Source organism: Labeo rohita, chromosome 6, assembly GCF_022985175.1.
Source record: "Labeo rohita strain BAU-BD-2019 chromosome 6, IGBB_LRoh.1.0, whole genome shotgun sequence".
Taxonomy (NCBI): domain Eukaryota; kingdom Metazoa; phylum Chordata; class Actinopteri; order Cypriniformes; family Cyprinidae; genus Labeo; species Labeo rohita.
Window position 1 is genome coordinate 30,192,513 of NC_066874.1, and position 14,804 is coordinate 30,207,316.

Sequence of the window (14,804 nt, forward strand, 5' to 3'; positions counted from 1 at the left end):
CAAAAAGAAGTAGGGCATTCACACAGAATACATTCCTATGATCAAAACAGCACAAAAGAAAAGTTTGAACAATTATTCTTTTAAGTTTTAACAATTTTGAATTTTACAAACAATCTTAAATTTTCAGAACTCATGCTGCGAAACACAAGTTGGACAACCATTTGACCATTGCAGTAACAGATCAGCTCTCAAAATGATGTTCCCATTAAGTTTTACATTTTTATTATTTTATTTTATTTATTTATTTTATTATTTATTTTATTATTTTTTTTAATGTTCAAAACGTCCACTTTTCAAAATGTTTTAGAACTTTTTCTTATTATTACTGGTTATGATAATATTAAAGGGATAGTTCACACAAAAATGAAAATTATGTCATCAATTACTTACCCTCATGTCCCAAATCCACAAGAACTTTGTTTATCTTATAATGTAATTATATAATGTTATCTTATAATGTTATTATAATGTAACTAAAACGTTCAAACGGCCCAGAAAGGTAGTAAGGACATCAATAAAATAGTCCATGTGACATCAGTAGTTCAACTCACGATGCGAAGAACCTTTTTTGTCTAAATGGTTCCATTAAGAACCGTTAACATCTGAAGAACCTTTCTGTTTCAAAAAAGGTTCTTTGTGGCAAAAGAAGGTTCTTCAGATTATAAAAAGGTAAGAAAGAGATGGTTCTTTAAACTTTGACTAATTGGTTCTGAATGGAACCAAAAATGGTTCTTCTATGGCATCTCTGTGAAGAACCTTTTAAAACACCTTTATTTTTAAGAGCGTACCAAGAGTAATTTCTGTCCTGAAGATGAATTAAGGTCTTACAGGTTTGAAACAACATGAGGTTGAGTAATTAATGACAGAATTTTCATTTTTGGATGAACTTTTTCTTTATAGGTACATGATATAATTTTGCAAACATTATGGGAATGTTACTTTTTAGTGTTCTGTGAACATTCTGAAACAAGTAGAGACATAAAAAAAAGTTAAACAAAACTAAATGTCTAACTAAAGCAATTCGGGGGGAAAAACATTCCATGAACACTGTATAAATAATGTTTTTATGCTATCATTGTGAGAACATTATTAAGGACCATGGAAAACTGAGAGCCTGGTTTCTCCCAAGGTTTTTTTCTCCATTCTTTCACAGATGGAGCTTTGATTTCTTGCCACTTGATTGCACAGATACTATTTGAACTGAACTGAGTTGGACGGTGTTATTTTTCTGTTGTTTTCCGGTTTAATACTATAAAGCTGCTTTGACACAATCTGTATTGTATAAAGCGCTATATAAATAAAGGTGACATACTTGACTATTGAACAGACGTTCTATTAACGTTACTGGAAGAACATTTTGAGACCTTGCCAGAATGTTAGCCAACATTCAGAGGATGTTCCCTGTTAGGTGAGAGCCTGTTACGTACCTTTGTAAACATTTGATGAAGCGTTAAAAACCTGTGCACAATGTCTCAGAAAGTGCGAAAAGCCAGCTATTGTTGGGTGCAACATCCATCAGGCGATCCATGAACGATCTGTGGATGTGTAGTCCCTGAAACTAAAGCATGACATGAATTCACATTGTTCAAAGTATGATGGGTTAGCACATATCCAATCAACTGATACAGTGAACACTTAAGCCACCAATGTCTCATACCCCTCCGTCAATCAATAACTGGGTGACATTCAACTTCTCCTCACCTTTTGTTGGAGTTCCACAGTGGATCATTCAGCACTTTTGCGACCTACTCAAAACCCTTACTCAGGCCCTGCTGAACATTTATAGAGACATGCAGATTGTCTGGAACCAATTCAGTGTCCTGCAGCACTTAGATACATTCTTACCTCTTTGTATGTCTCATTTGCAGTTGCCAGGCATCAGCAAGAGGCAAAAAGAAGACTTGATGAATGGCCCCTTTCACTTCTGCCGCTGGACCCTAAACAGAATTGCACTGGATCTCCTGTATAAGCAGTTTAAAGTTCTGGACTGTGCCGCGTAGCTGAATCGCTGCTGAGCACTGCTGCAGATGTTTGTGTGCGTATGTGTGCGAAAGCGTACGCGCTTGTGTGTGTTTGACAGCGATACTGGGTGCCGAGTCAGGTCCCCTGAGCTGATGGGGGAGGAAGGAGCCCGAGATATATGTGATGTGATTTGTGTTTCTATCCAAGTTAAAATGTGTTCAAATGTGTGTGCTTATGTGTTTGACAGCGATGCCAATTCAGGTCCCATGAGCTGATATGATGGAAACAGGCCGAAACATATGTGACCCTGGACCACAAAACCAGTCTTAAGTCGCTGGGGTATATTTGTAGCAATAGCCAAAAATACATTGTGTGGTCAAAATTGTTGATTTTTATTTTATGCCAAAAATCATTAGAAAATTAAGTAAAGATCATGTTCCATGAAGATATGTTGTAAATTTCCTACTGTAAATATATAAAAATGTAATTTTGATTAGTAATATGCATTGTTAAGAACTTCACTGATAGGACAATATTTGTCTGAGATACAGCCATTTTAAAAATCTGGAATCCGAATGCAAAAATATCTAAATATTGAGAAAATCGCCTTTAAAGGTGTCAAAATGAAGTTCTTAGCAATGCATATTACTAATCAAAAATTAAGTATTGATATACGGTAGGAAATTTACTAAATATCTTTATGGAACATGATCTTTACTTAATATCCTAATGATTTTTGGCATAAAAGAAAACCTTTTGACCCATACAATGTATGTTTGACTAGTGCTACAAATATACCTCTGCTACCTAAGACTGGTTTCGTGGTCCAGGTTCACATATTACTTTATTCCACAATAACTGTATCAAACTGTAGTGTCACATGACCTTATACACTTATGTTCACAATAGTTTGAGGTCTGTACTTTTATTTATTTATTTTTAATTTAATACTTTGACTTAGCAAGGATATATTAAATTAATCAAGAGTGATCAAAAGTGTAACATTTACAATGTTTCAAAAAAATCTATATTTCAAATGTCTTGTTCTTTTGAGCTATATATTCATTAAAGAATCCTGAAAAAAGTATCATGGTTGTTTTTTCAGGTAAAGAATTCTGGTCTAGAAAATCACATTCAGTGCTGTTCATAAATTTAAATTAACTTTTTAAAGAAATGCATACTTTTATTTAGCAAGGATGCATTCAACTGATCAAAAGTGACAGTAAAGACTTTTATAATGTAACAAAAGATTTCCGTTTCAAATAAATGCTGCTCTTTTGAATTTTCTATTTATCAAAAATCCTAAAAAAAAAAAAAAAAGAAATATATCACAATTTTTGCAAAAATATTAAGCCACACAAAAGGTTTCAACATTGATGATAATATGATTATTATTATTATTATTATTATTAATTATTAATAATATAAGAATGATTTCTAAAGTAAAGATGCTGAAAATTCAGCTTTGCATCACAGGAATAATTTAAATTTTACAATATAAAAAAGATAGAAAACAGATATTTTAAATTGTAATAACATTTCATAATTGTACCATTTTTACTGTATTTTTTATCAAATAAATGCAGCCTTGGTAAGCATAAGAGATTACTTTCAAAAAAAATTTTTAAAGTCATTGTGGAATACAATATTCTACACAATAATGCTATGTCCCATAAATGGTATAATCCCACTTGATATCTCATCTGTCTCTACAGATATCATCTAATGTGTGAACTTTAACTTATTAGCACAATATATTTACTTTAAAGTCAAATACTGGTTCATTTCTCTCAATGCCAGCATGGACTTCAACAATAAGTGTCATTCCATTGCACTTTTCTATGTATAAATGTAAAATTTTCAACATTTTGAGTTTGTCTTCCAAGTATTCTATACATAAAGAGCATACAATACATATACTATAATAGTATTATTAGTATTCTACTAACATAGATTTAGTGCCTGTGTAACTGCATATGTCAATGTAACTCGCAAGTGCGAGTGAGAGTAATTGTGAGTCTGCGAGTGCGTGTATGTGTGTGCGTGCTCTCGCGCCCTGGAGATGTTGCTCTGTTTGCTTAGTCGGCAGGAGCTCAGGTCCTGCCGTCCTTTACTCAGCGCTGTTTGCCCCGCAGAGCTCTTGCCGGCTCCGGCGCCGTGGGGTCCTCCTCTGACACCCCCAACACCTCACCACCTGAGGAGAGACAGACAGAAAGCGAGAGAGTAAAGAGAACCCGGTCTAAGGTTTAAAAAGCCAAGCCAGATGCGAAAGGTAAGGTGTGTGTGTGTGAGCGCGTGCGTCTCCCTGATGGCAGCCGTGGGTCTCAAGTTACTCAGGAGGCATAAGATTACTGAAAGAGAGAGAGCTTAAACAGAACACAAGGGTGTGCAGAAATCTGATTGTAACGCAGGCTGAGAAGAGGAGCAGGGCTAGAAAGGGACAGAGACGAAAAGAGGAGCCCCACTCATCCGGGATCACAGCGCTCACAGAAGGACCGTCCTGTTCCAGAGGTTTTCCCTGGTGGGTATTTCATTGAGCATTTGTCCGTGTTTGGGTTTATAGATCGGCTTAAGCATGTCATTTTGGTGTTCTTGGGTGTTGTTTTATAAAGGATAGAAGTCTGACTTTGGATCAAAGTAAGACTTTGGATCTAAATGAATTTATAGGATGTGAATGGAGCTGTTACAGAAGTTTAGAAAGATGAAATAAGATGCTGCTATCTGTTCTCTCCGGCAAGCCACATTGCTTTGTACAGTATGTGCTGTGAGATTCGACTGTATTTCAGCTTAAGCTGTATTTAGAACTGAGGAGTGAGATAAATATTCAAAATAGTTTGTTGTTTGATTCGATATTGATTTTTGGAATGAATGATGATTCAAAGGTTCATTTTCAATTTCAATTTCTTCAAATATTTTAAAGGGATAGTGACCCTTTATCAGACAGATGTTACCCGATTCACAGTAACACAGAAGTTCCAAAAGATACATTTTAATTTAAAGGGACAGTTCACCCAAAAAAGACAATTCTGTCATCATTTATTTACCCTCATGTCTTTGCAACTTACATGAATCATTCTTCTGCGAAACACAAAAGGAGATATTTTGAAGAATGTTTCAGTGACAACATTTTTTAAATATGTCTATTTAAATACAGGTTTGGAATGACATGAGAGTGAGTAAATGATAACAGAGTTTTCATTTTTGCATGAACTGTCACTTTAAGTTAAAATTTAATTTTTAAGTTGCTGCTACCAATCTGGTAATATCTGACTTGGAAACTAAAGCAGCTATAGCAAATTGTCTAATAACATTTCTGCGATTCAAGCCAGAGGAATAATTTGTGCTGATTCGGATATCTACGAAACCATATTTTCACAGAATTATGCACACAATCTAGTACATAGAGTACAAAACTTATATAATGTGCTTTTACACATGCACATGCTAGTGTCCTGAGGTGCTTGATACAAAACAATGGCTTTGTACCTGCGATGCATGCGGGGAAACTTTCTCACACGTTGGTGATCGATCTTCTAGACACACGCGAGCACACACACACACAGCTGAAGGATATAGATGTCATCTCTGTCCGTGGTGCATTTTCACATCTTCAGCATTTTCCCCCAGACGAAGCACTGCAGGATAAGGACGGAAGCTCCTGTCACTTGTAACCTTTGTCCATTGTGCCCTCGCTACATAACTGTACCTCATATAAACCCTCATGTAAACCCTGCATTTGTGCTGATAATACACTGGGCGGGAAAAAAAAAAAGTGTAGAAGCAATTTTCACTCAGAAATTGCAAGTCAGTTTTACAAACGATTACAAAAAACAACACGTGACACATTAAATGTTAAGTAGAAAAAGTTTGACATTGTTTATAACTTAAAAATATTTCTTTAAATGTAGAGCATAAACTCAATACTTAGGTAAAACGAGATTAGTTTCCTTTGCTTTCACAAGGTCATTGCAGTTACAGTTGAATAATGTAGGAAATAAATAAATATAAAGAAGTTCAATCAATAATAAATAAAGAAAAGGTGCAGAGTGCACAGGATACAGTTAACAAAGGCTGTGCAAAATATTACAATTGTGTAACATAAGTCTTTCTGAGAAGAGTATACTTAAAATAAAGACGGCAGAACCATGCAAAATTGGTAAAAAGAGCTATTTTTAAAATAGTTCTAAAAAATGGAAATTCTGATCATCTTATCATTAAATCATCTCTTTATTTTTTCTTCTGCGGGACATAAAATAATACATTTTGAAGAAAACTTCATTGGATCTTTGACTTTAAAAAAAAAAAAACAATTTTTTCAAAATATCTTCTTTGTGTTCCAAAGGAGGAAGCAATGCATACAGGTCTGGAACAACACAGGGATGAATAAATTATTTGGGAGTGAACTAACCCTTTAAATTAGATGCAGACATTGAGTCATACTGTACACTCTCAGAAATAAAGGTAGAAACGCTGTCTCTAGGGCAGTTTCTTTTCAAAAGGTACTAATGTATACCTATGAGGTGTTAATATGCACCCTGCACACTAAAGGTTAAAATAAAGGTTCTTTATTGGTATCAATGGTTCTATGAAGAACCATGAACATCCATGGAAACTTTCAAATGCCTAAAAGGTTCTTTATAGTCAAAAAAAAATCTTTAGATTTTTAAAACGTTCTTTAAAATGGTTCTTTTAGGAACTGTTCACTGAAAGGTTCTTCGGGGAATCATACTGGTTGTTCAATGGCATCACTGCAAAAACACCGTTTTAGAACCTTTTTTCTGAGAGTGTACAGTATGTGGCCACCAGGTATATACGATTTAAGCAGTGTGATGCTGTAATTCATCCTTGGACTCTGGGCAACTTTTCCTTAAAAACTAAAGCCAGCATTGAAGACATGGAATTACCATATAAACGAGGCCATCTCGCCAATGCTGTAAAAAATGTGGCCACATGAAACAGAACGCCCGTGTAACCCACCCATCCAACAATACTCCTCTGACAATGGAAAAGATAGGCCCTGCTGTATACTAATAGGGTCAATGGAATATAACGCGGAGCGAAGGTGAGAGGTGTGCGTTACCTTCCAGTGTAGCCACACAAGCTGTCATGGAGCCAGAAGCTTTTTTCTTTGGCGGCTGTGGGTTCTATGGTGTCAAGTGGTACGAGGGGTAGCTGTTTAAATCCTCTGTTCAGGTTATGGTTACCTGTCTCCATTAAACTCTCTGGAAAATAGAACGCTGTAGATAAGAGGCCCGAACCAGACCTTTGACCTGTACCTTTGACCCTGAAAGGAACGGCACTGGAATCCAAAAGATGCTTTACTTAGATGTGGAATACAGTGCGTTGAATGGGTATATTAAATGGGAATATACTATGTTAAAAATCTTAAATTGTCGCAGATGCTGTTGATTATCTCTTCGGTATTCTTTTCCAACTGGAATAAATAACATAAGTTTGCATAAATTAAACTGTAACACATATTAAATATAAATAACAATCATTAACATTCTTTAAAAAACACCCACTATTTACACAGACGTGCCTAATAAACTATTTGGCTCCATCAGTTGATTGCTACTCTGCTAAAGCACAATGCGCAGGAGAGAACAATACAACATAATTAAAATGGAAATTAATGGAGCATTGCAATGTAATAATTTCTAAATAAGCATAGCATGAGATTAGTGTAATTACTTACTAAAATTAGCTGTGCAAATTAAACCCTTATTTTGTGAAGCTTGTGAACACAGCAGCTTTCACTCAATGTTTGCGAGCATAAAAGAACAGGAAGTGATGTAATGTGTTGCTTACCTAAAACTCCACCTAAAGGAATTACAGAAATCTGTAACAGAAAACCAGAAGTTAATCTACCTACAAGAGCACAGAGAACAGAACTAATTATACAACATTATATGGAAACGATTAAATTATTATGTGAGTTTCCAAAATAAACAAATAAATGCATTTTAGTTTGTAAAAATTGAATGAGTCAAAATTACAGCCTGAGGGAAATTATGTCATATGCTGTTAAAATTAGTATAATTTATATTACACCTGGAACATACAATGGGACATTTAAATCTTATAATACTTCCTGATTGTCCGCAAAAAATAATGCTAAATTTGTCTGTAACCTAAGTATTTGTGTCTGCTTACAATTTCTGGTCTCTTTTGCTGAGCATCATTAATTTCATATGCAACAGTGTAGGTACAGCTCTATTGCTGTAAATGCTTGTACTACAATACAGGAGATGTGAATTAAAATGTGTGTGTGTGTTTCTACAACAGGCCATAAGGGAGAAACGATGATAAAGTGCAGTTCTCAGCTCTCAAGCACACTTGGCAGCAGACAGAGAGGACAGGAAAACATGTTCAGTTTGAATGCATTATTTATGTTTGTTTAGGCACATTCAAGGAGTTTTCAAGGAGAGACTAAATGCAATCTGTTAGTTGTAATGTATCTCTGTACAGGATATTGGCCATGCCAAACTTGCATAACGTAAAAACTGCCAATAAAGTATCACAAATGTTGTTAATTTGAAGTATTATTCACTGAAATTTATTGCATGACAGTTCATGAGAAAAGAAGAGACGACTGATTCATTTGGTAGAGGCGCTGAATTGTTATTTTTGGTTAAATATGTGACCCTGGACCACAAAAACAGTCATAAGTAGCATGGGTATATTTGTAGCAATAGGGTCAAAATGATTCATTTTTCTTTTATGCCAAAAAATTCATTAAGATATTAAGTAATCATGTTCCATAAAGATATTTTGTAAATTTCCTACCATAAATATATCAAAACTTAATTTTAGATTAGTAACATGCATTGCTAAGAACGTCACTTGGACAACTTTACAGGCGATTTTCTTAATATTTAGATTTTTTGTTGTTGTTGTTGTTTTTTTGCACCCTCCGATTCCAGAAATGTCTTAAATAGTTGTATCGCAGCCAAATATTGTCCTATCCTAACAAACCATACATCAATGCCACGCTTTCAGATGATTCTTATTTATTTCAGATGATGTATAAATCTCAATTTCATAAAAAAAAAAAAAAATCCCTTATAACTGGTTTTGTGGTCCAGGGTCACATATTTTAAGTGAAGTGGTTGATTTAGCTAGTAAGGTTAGGTAGTAGTAGTAGTTTAGGTCTGAATGATTTGTTAACATGTCATTGTTAAATTTCAGTGTGTTCCTTACACAACGCTATCATACAGCACCTTAAGATTTGGAATATAGCACATCTTTCATTATATATTTTTTAAACAGGTTAGATTTGAAACAACAAAGGAGTAAATAAATAATGACACTTTTAATTTTTGATTGAACTAATCCCTAACTTATAATGTTGATGCTTAATTTTGAATGGACTTTATTTGTGGGAATCATGTTAGCCTAGATTTTATACTTGGAGTAAAATAATTGTGCTTAAGAATAAAACCTCAATTGTCTTGTTGTAGAGTTTATATTACTTTAGATTGCCTTAATTGTTTCCTAACCTAAGGTGCAACCTTACCTCCCATGCAGTAACACAACTGTTTTGTTCCCTTTGTCTTTATCTGCAGATCAGGTGACAGTATCTTGGGATTCGGCTCTCTGCTGCAGAACCAGCCTGAATCTTCTCTGATCTCTTCGCACTTTGCGGTGCAGAGTGGGCTGGGCTGGCTGGCCTGTGCATTTGGCTGCCCGTCTGTCATTTCATCCTGGGTTAGGAGCCTGAGCTCAGCCCCAGGAGGGGAGGGAGGCCATGGAGGTTCCTCTAGTCAACTTTGAGAACCTGGACGACATCGGAATCAACCTGGGAGACCCGAGTGACTCGGGATATCCGACCTCACCCACCTCGGATGCCCCGGAACCAAACCAGGGGACCCGTGGCATAAACTCACCTACACACTCACCTCAGAGAGGAAGACAGCCGCGGCACTCGACGGCCTCACCACCGACACTTAGCAAGAAGGGAACATCAAGCTGCAACAGTCTGATCTCCAACTGGAAGGTGCTGATGAGCAGCGAGGGTAGTCCCAACGAGGCTCTGCTGGGAAAAGTAGCCAAGGATTGCTGCGAGGACTATTTTGCGGAAAAGGAGAAACTCGAGGAGGGCGAACAGAAAGTGGTTATCAATGTCTCAGGGATGATGTACGAGACAACACTTAAAACTTTGAATCAGTTTCCGGATACCTTGCTGGGAGACCCCATGAGAAGGATTGACTACTTTGATCCCATGAGGAATGAGTATTTCTTTGATCGCAACCGCCCCAGCTTCGATGGAATCTTGTATTTCTATCAATCCGGAGGTAAGATTCGGAGACCAGCAAACGTGCCATTGGATGTGTTTGCGGATGAGATCGTGTTTTATCGACTGGGGCATGAGGTAATGGAACAGTTCAGGGAAGATGAAGGTTTCATCAAAGACCCTGAGCCTCAACTCCCAACGAGCGAGCTTCACCGGCAATTTTGGCTGCTCTTTGAGTACCCAGAGAGCTCCAGTGCTGCCAGGTCAGTGGCCTTAGTGTCTGTTTTTGTCATCACTATATCTATTTGTATCTTCTGCCTGGAGACTCTCCCGGAATTCCGCGACGAGCGTGAATTTATGCCTGCGTTCGTCAACTTAACCCGTGACGCCAACGGCACGCTCCTGTCCCCTACGCCTCATCCAAAGGCCATGCTCTCAGCCTTTACTGACCCTTTCTTTGTGGTGGAGACTATCTGTATCATTTGGTTCTGTTTTGAGCTTGGAGTACGTTTCGTAGTGTGTCCCAGCAAGAGCGAGTTTTTCAGCAATATCATGAATGTCATTGACATTGTGTCCATTATGCCCTACTTCATCACCGTCATAACAGAACTGATGGCCGCCCACGATAAAGACCCCGCCGCCAACCAGAACATGTCTCTGGCCACGCTACGTGTCATCCGATTAGTGCGCGTCTTCAGGATCTTCAAGCTGTCCCGCCATTCCAAGGGCCTCCAGATTCTAGGCCAAACCCTGAAGGCCAGCATGAGGGAGCTGGGCTTGCTTATTTTCTTCCTCTTCATTGGCGTCATCCTCTTCTCCAGTGCCATTTACTTTGCTGAGGTTGACGAACCTGATACTCAGTTCGTGAGCATCCCGGAAGGTTTCTGGTGGGCTGTGGTCACAATGACGACGGTCGGCTACGGCGACATGTGCCCTATCACGTTGGGAGGAAAGATGGTTGGGATCCTCTGTGCCATCGCTGGCGTGCTAACCATCGCGCTTCCCGTTCCTGTGATCGTCTCCAACTTCAACTACTTCTACCATCGTGAAACGGAGCAGGCAGAAAAACAAATGATTGACGCTGCTGCTGAGGCCGCTGCAAATCAGAAAACCAGTTCTGAAGAGAAGTATGAAAGCAATTACTCGCTGGACAAGAGCAATGGGAATTGGCAGACAGGGAAAAATGGCATTCCATGAGGTTTGGTATTTCGCATGACTAGCAATAATGACTATACAACGATGCACTTAGAAACTCTCGGTTTTATGGTTTGACAACTGCTTAATTTAGAGTTCTACATACGTACCTAATGCTATGCATATACCAACAGTACCTTTGCAGAACGTGCTGTTTCAAAGGGAGACCTTAGCCAAAGGCTGCTAAAAACACCTTTGATGGATGACTATAAAACCTCAGAAGCACTGTCTACTAAAAGGAAGCTAAAAAAAATAGAAAGGAACAACCCTTTAAGGCTTTACAGTAATACAAACTGAAATGCACTGAACTGAAAAAAGGAATATGAACCTCAGAAGACGAAAAAAGTACTCATGTCATCATTTGCGAGGCAAACGGCTGCGTTTGACTGAGGTCAAAACAAGCATTTAATTAATCGCGATTAAGTGCCTGTGTTGCCGAGTCCCTCAAATTAATGCCGAGGAATCATGAATCTGCACTCTGAGCATCCACCCAGCACCACCTTTTGCTGATGTTGTCGTTCCTTTAGAGTTTTGCACTGACATCACCTTTTGTCCCTGCTGCTTGTGAGAGAAAAAGCTTATGCCAAACTGTTATCCATCTTTCAATGTCACCGAATGTCTCCTCTAACAGCCCTGGTTGTTGTCATACATAATCAGGCCTGTTTGGAATTTAAATACAGTATCCTACGCATGCAAGTATGTTATATTTGGATGACCCACCGTGCTGTGGCAGCATCTGCTTGCTGCTCGTCCCACATTTACTTCTGCTGGTTCTATTCTTGTCAACATGCACACAGAATGAGACGCAAGAAACTCTATCTTTAGGCAGAGTGAGTTCAAATTTTCGTACACACCTTTGCTTGGCAATTTCATTCAGTTAGGTTTATAGTACATCATATCTCGTCTCTTGTTTGACCGAATGTATATAAAAAGCACTGATGATAGCTAGTAGGTTACACAGCACTTACTTCTTTACCTACATGCTTCATTGGCCTACTGTCAGCCTTACTCGGTATGCACACGGATATGAATGGCTGGAAAACGCACAAGAATTTAAGCATGGATTTATACTTGTCGGTCAAATGGAGCACGCATAAAAAAGCTTTAATTTGGGTTGGTTCTGTTGGTGGAGGCAACAAGTGTTATTTAAAAGGCAGATTTTCATGTATCACGCTAGTTTATGCCGACTTGACAAGCCAATGAAGGCGGAAAGCATGATCGCACAGAGCATGTACTGTATAGTAAAATCAATTTACAATCAGCCACTGCAAAAGATGAAAAGATTGCAGCAAATGTATCATCTAATCCAGCCTAACGAATTACCTGTAAAGGATGTTTCTTGTTGATTTATGGAGGAATCTTTATCTTACAAGGATATTAGTAACATTCATAGGCAATAACACAATGTTTTTGTCATGCGATCATGCAAATGAGCACACATGTCTGTCTTTGTCCATTATTGCAATAGATGACATGTTTTGTTTTACTTATGAGATATTATTTCTGTCTTTGGAATAAGAGTAAGATCTGTTATGCTCATCACATGACATCATTTTTAATTTATTCAGTGACTTCTATATGCTTATAGAAATCTATGTCTCCATAACTTGATGTTTCTTTATTGCAGGAATTTCCTTTTTATGAGAGAATATTTCCTGCTTTATTCGCTTTAAAAAATATTGCACATTTGCATGTTTTTGTAAAAAGCAAAGTTGAAAAAATATACAGAGAACAAGTGTTTCCAAAGCAAATTTTGATTGTAGCATTTCAGCACTAACTAAAGCAAAGCAATACAGCACTTTTCAGGGAAGCAGAAATAAGTTTTCCAATAAGCTTGAAAATGACCTTATGCCAGCAGGTAACATTGCATTTTTCAGACACTTAATGTATAATTGCAATAGAGAGCTTAAAATGCTTTTTATCATGCTGTTGTAAATTTTAAAAGATGCATGAAAACTCTGAGAGAATTAAAGAATTAAAGAATGATCATGCTTTGAATAGAGGTAGGAATATAATATTTAAATCAACCCTCCATTGCGTCAATGGAAAAAACTTAAAAGTATATTCCCTTGTGCATGCATTTTATGTTATAGTATGGTTTAATATCAATAGTAATGTTAAAAGTCATTGTTCAATAAATACTGAGAGTTCTATTTTGATTTTTTATAATTATCCCACCGACGAAGGTGATAATGCCAGTGTTATGTGGTCATTATGGCATTTAGCATCTCATGAATGTATGCTATGGCTGTATGATATATTTTGATTGTTTAAGCACTATATTTTATTCATGATATTCTGAGTGCCTTTTATTAAATATATATTAAATTTATCGGCTCCATCTTTGTGTGATTTGACAAGGCCGCATACATTCTCATTGTATGATTTTGTGGCAACCCAACACAAAATCAGATTTATAAAGCCAATAAAACATCACCCAAAAACATTGTGGTCAGCACTACCAGTCAAACGTTGAACAGTAAGATTTTTAATGTTTTTAAAGAAGTCTCTTCTGCTCACCAAGCTTGTATTTATCTGATCCATAGTAAAGCAAAAGCAGTAAAATTTTGAAATATTTTTACTATTTAAAAGAACTGCTTTCTATTTGAATATATTTTAAAATGTAATTTATTCCTGTGATTTTAAAGCTGAATTTTTAGCATTATTACTCCGGTCATATGATCCATCAGAAATCATTTTCATATTCTGATTTGCTGCTCAAAAACATTTATTATTCTTATTATGTTGAAAACGGCTGAGTAGAATTTTTTCAGGTTTATTTGATAAATAAAAAGTTCAGAAGGACAGCGTTTATCTAAAATAGAATCTTTTGTAACATTATAAATGTCTTTATCATCAGTTTTGATCAATTTAAAGCATCCTTGCTAAATAAAACTATTAATTTCTAGAATTTCTCTTCCCAAAAAATTAAAAAATTATACCTAGTCCAAGCTTTTGAATGGTATAGTGTATAATGTAAGATATGCTTTTTATTTCAGATAAATGCTGATCTTTGAATCTTTCTATTCATTAAAGAATCCTGAAAAAACATATACTCAACTGTTTTAAATATTGATAATGATAATAAACAGCAAATCAGAATATTAAAACATAGTAAAAACATATAAAACTGGTAGTGTACATTTAACATATATTTAATGTAGCTTGGGTTTCTTTTACATTTTGTGGTCAGTTTTCGCCCCATAGGTCAATATTTCTTTACTATTTTTTCCCAGAAAAATACCTGTTGTCATTACAAACTTTTCTACTCTTTTGTGGTTTTGCAGTATTATTATTTATAAATCATTATATCATTTTTTCTGTCCATCTTGCTCTGATCTGGCTTTTTACATTTGGGCAGTCAACCGTCAGAGAAATGTTTTCCTGTATAAAACTTGAGAAGTTAAGATTC

At 36.5% G+C, this 14,804-nt stretch overlaps 1 protein-coding gene across 1 annotated transcript; it reads left to right on the forward strand.

The window, feature by feature from the left end:
• The first annotated feature begins 9,652 nt into the window (after positions 1–9,652).
• LOC127166382 (potassium voltage-gated channel subfamily A member 10) lies at positions 9,653–12,348 on the forward strand. The gene has a single exon (XM_051111593.1). The coding sequence runs from the start codon at positions 9,713–9,715 to the stop codon at positions 11,393–11,395; it is 1,683 nt and encodes a 560-aa protein (XP_050967550.1). The 5' UTR covers positions 9,653–9,712; the 3' UTR covers positions 11,396–12,348.
• Positions 12,349–14,804: the final 2,456 nt, after the last annotated feature.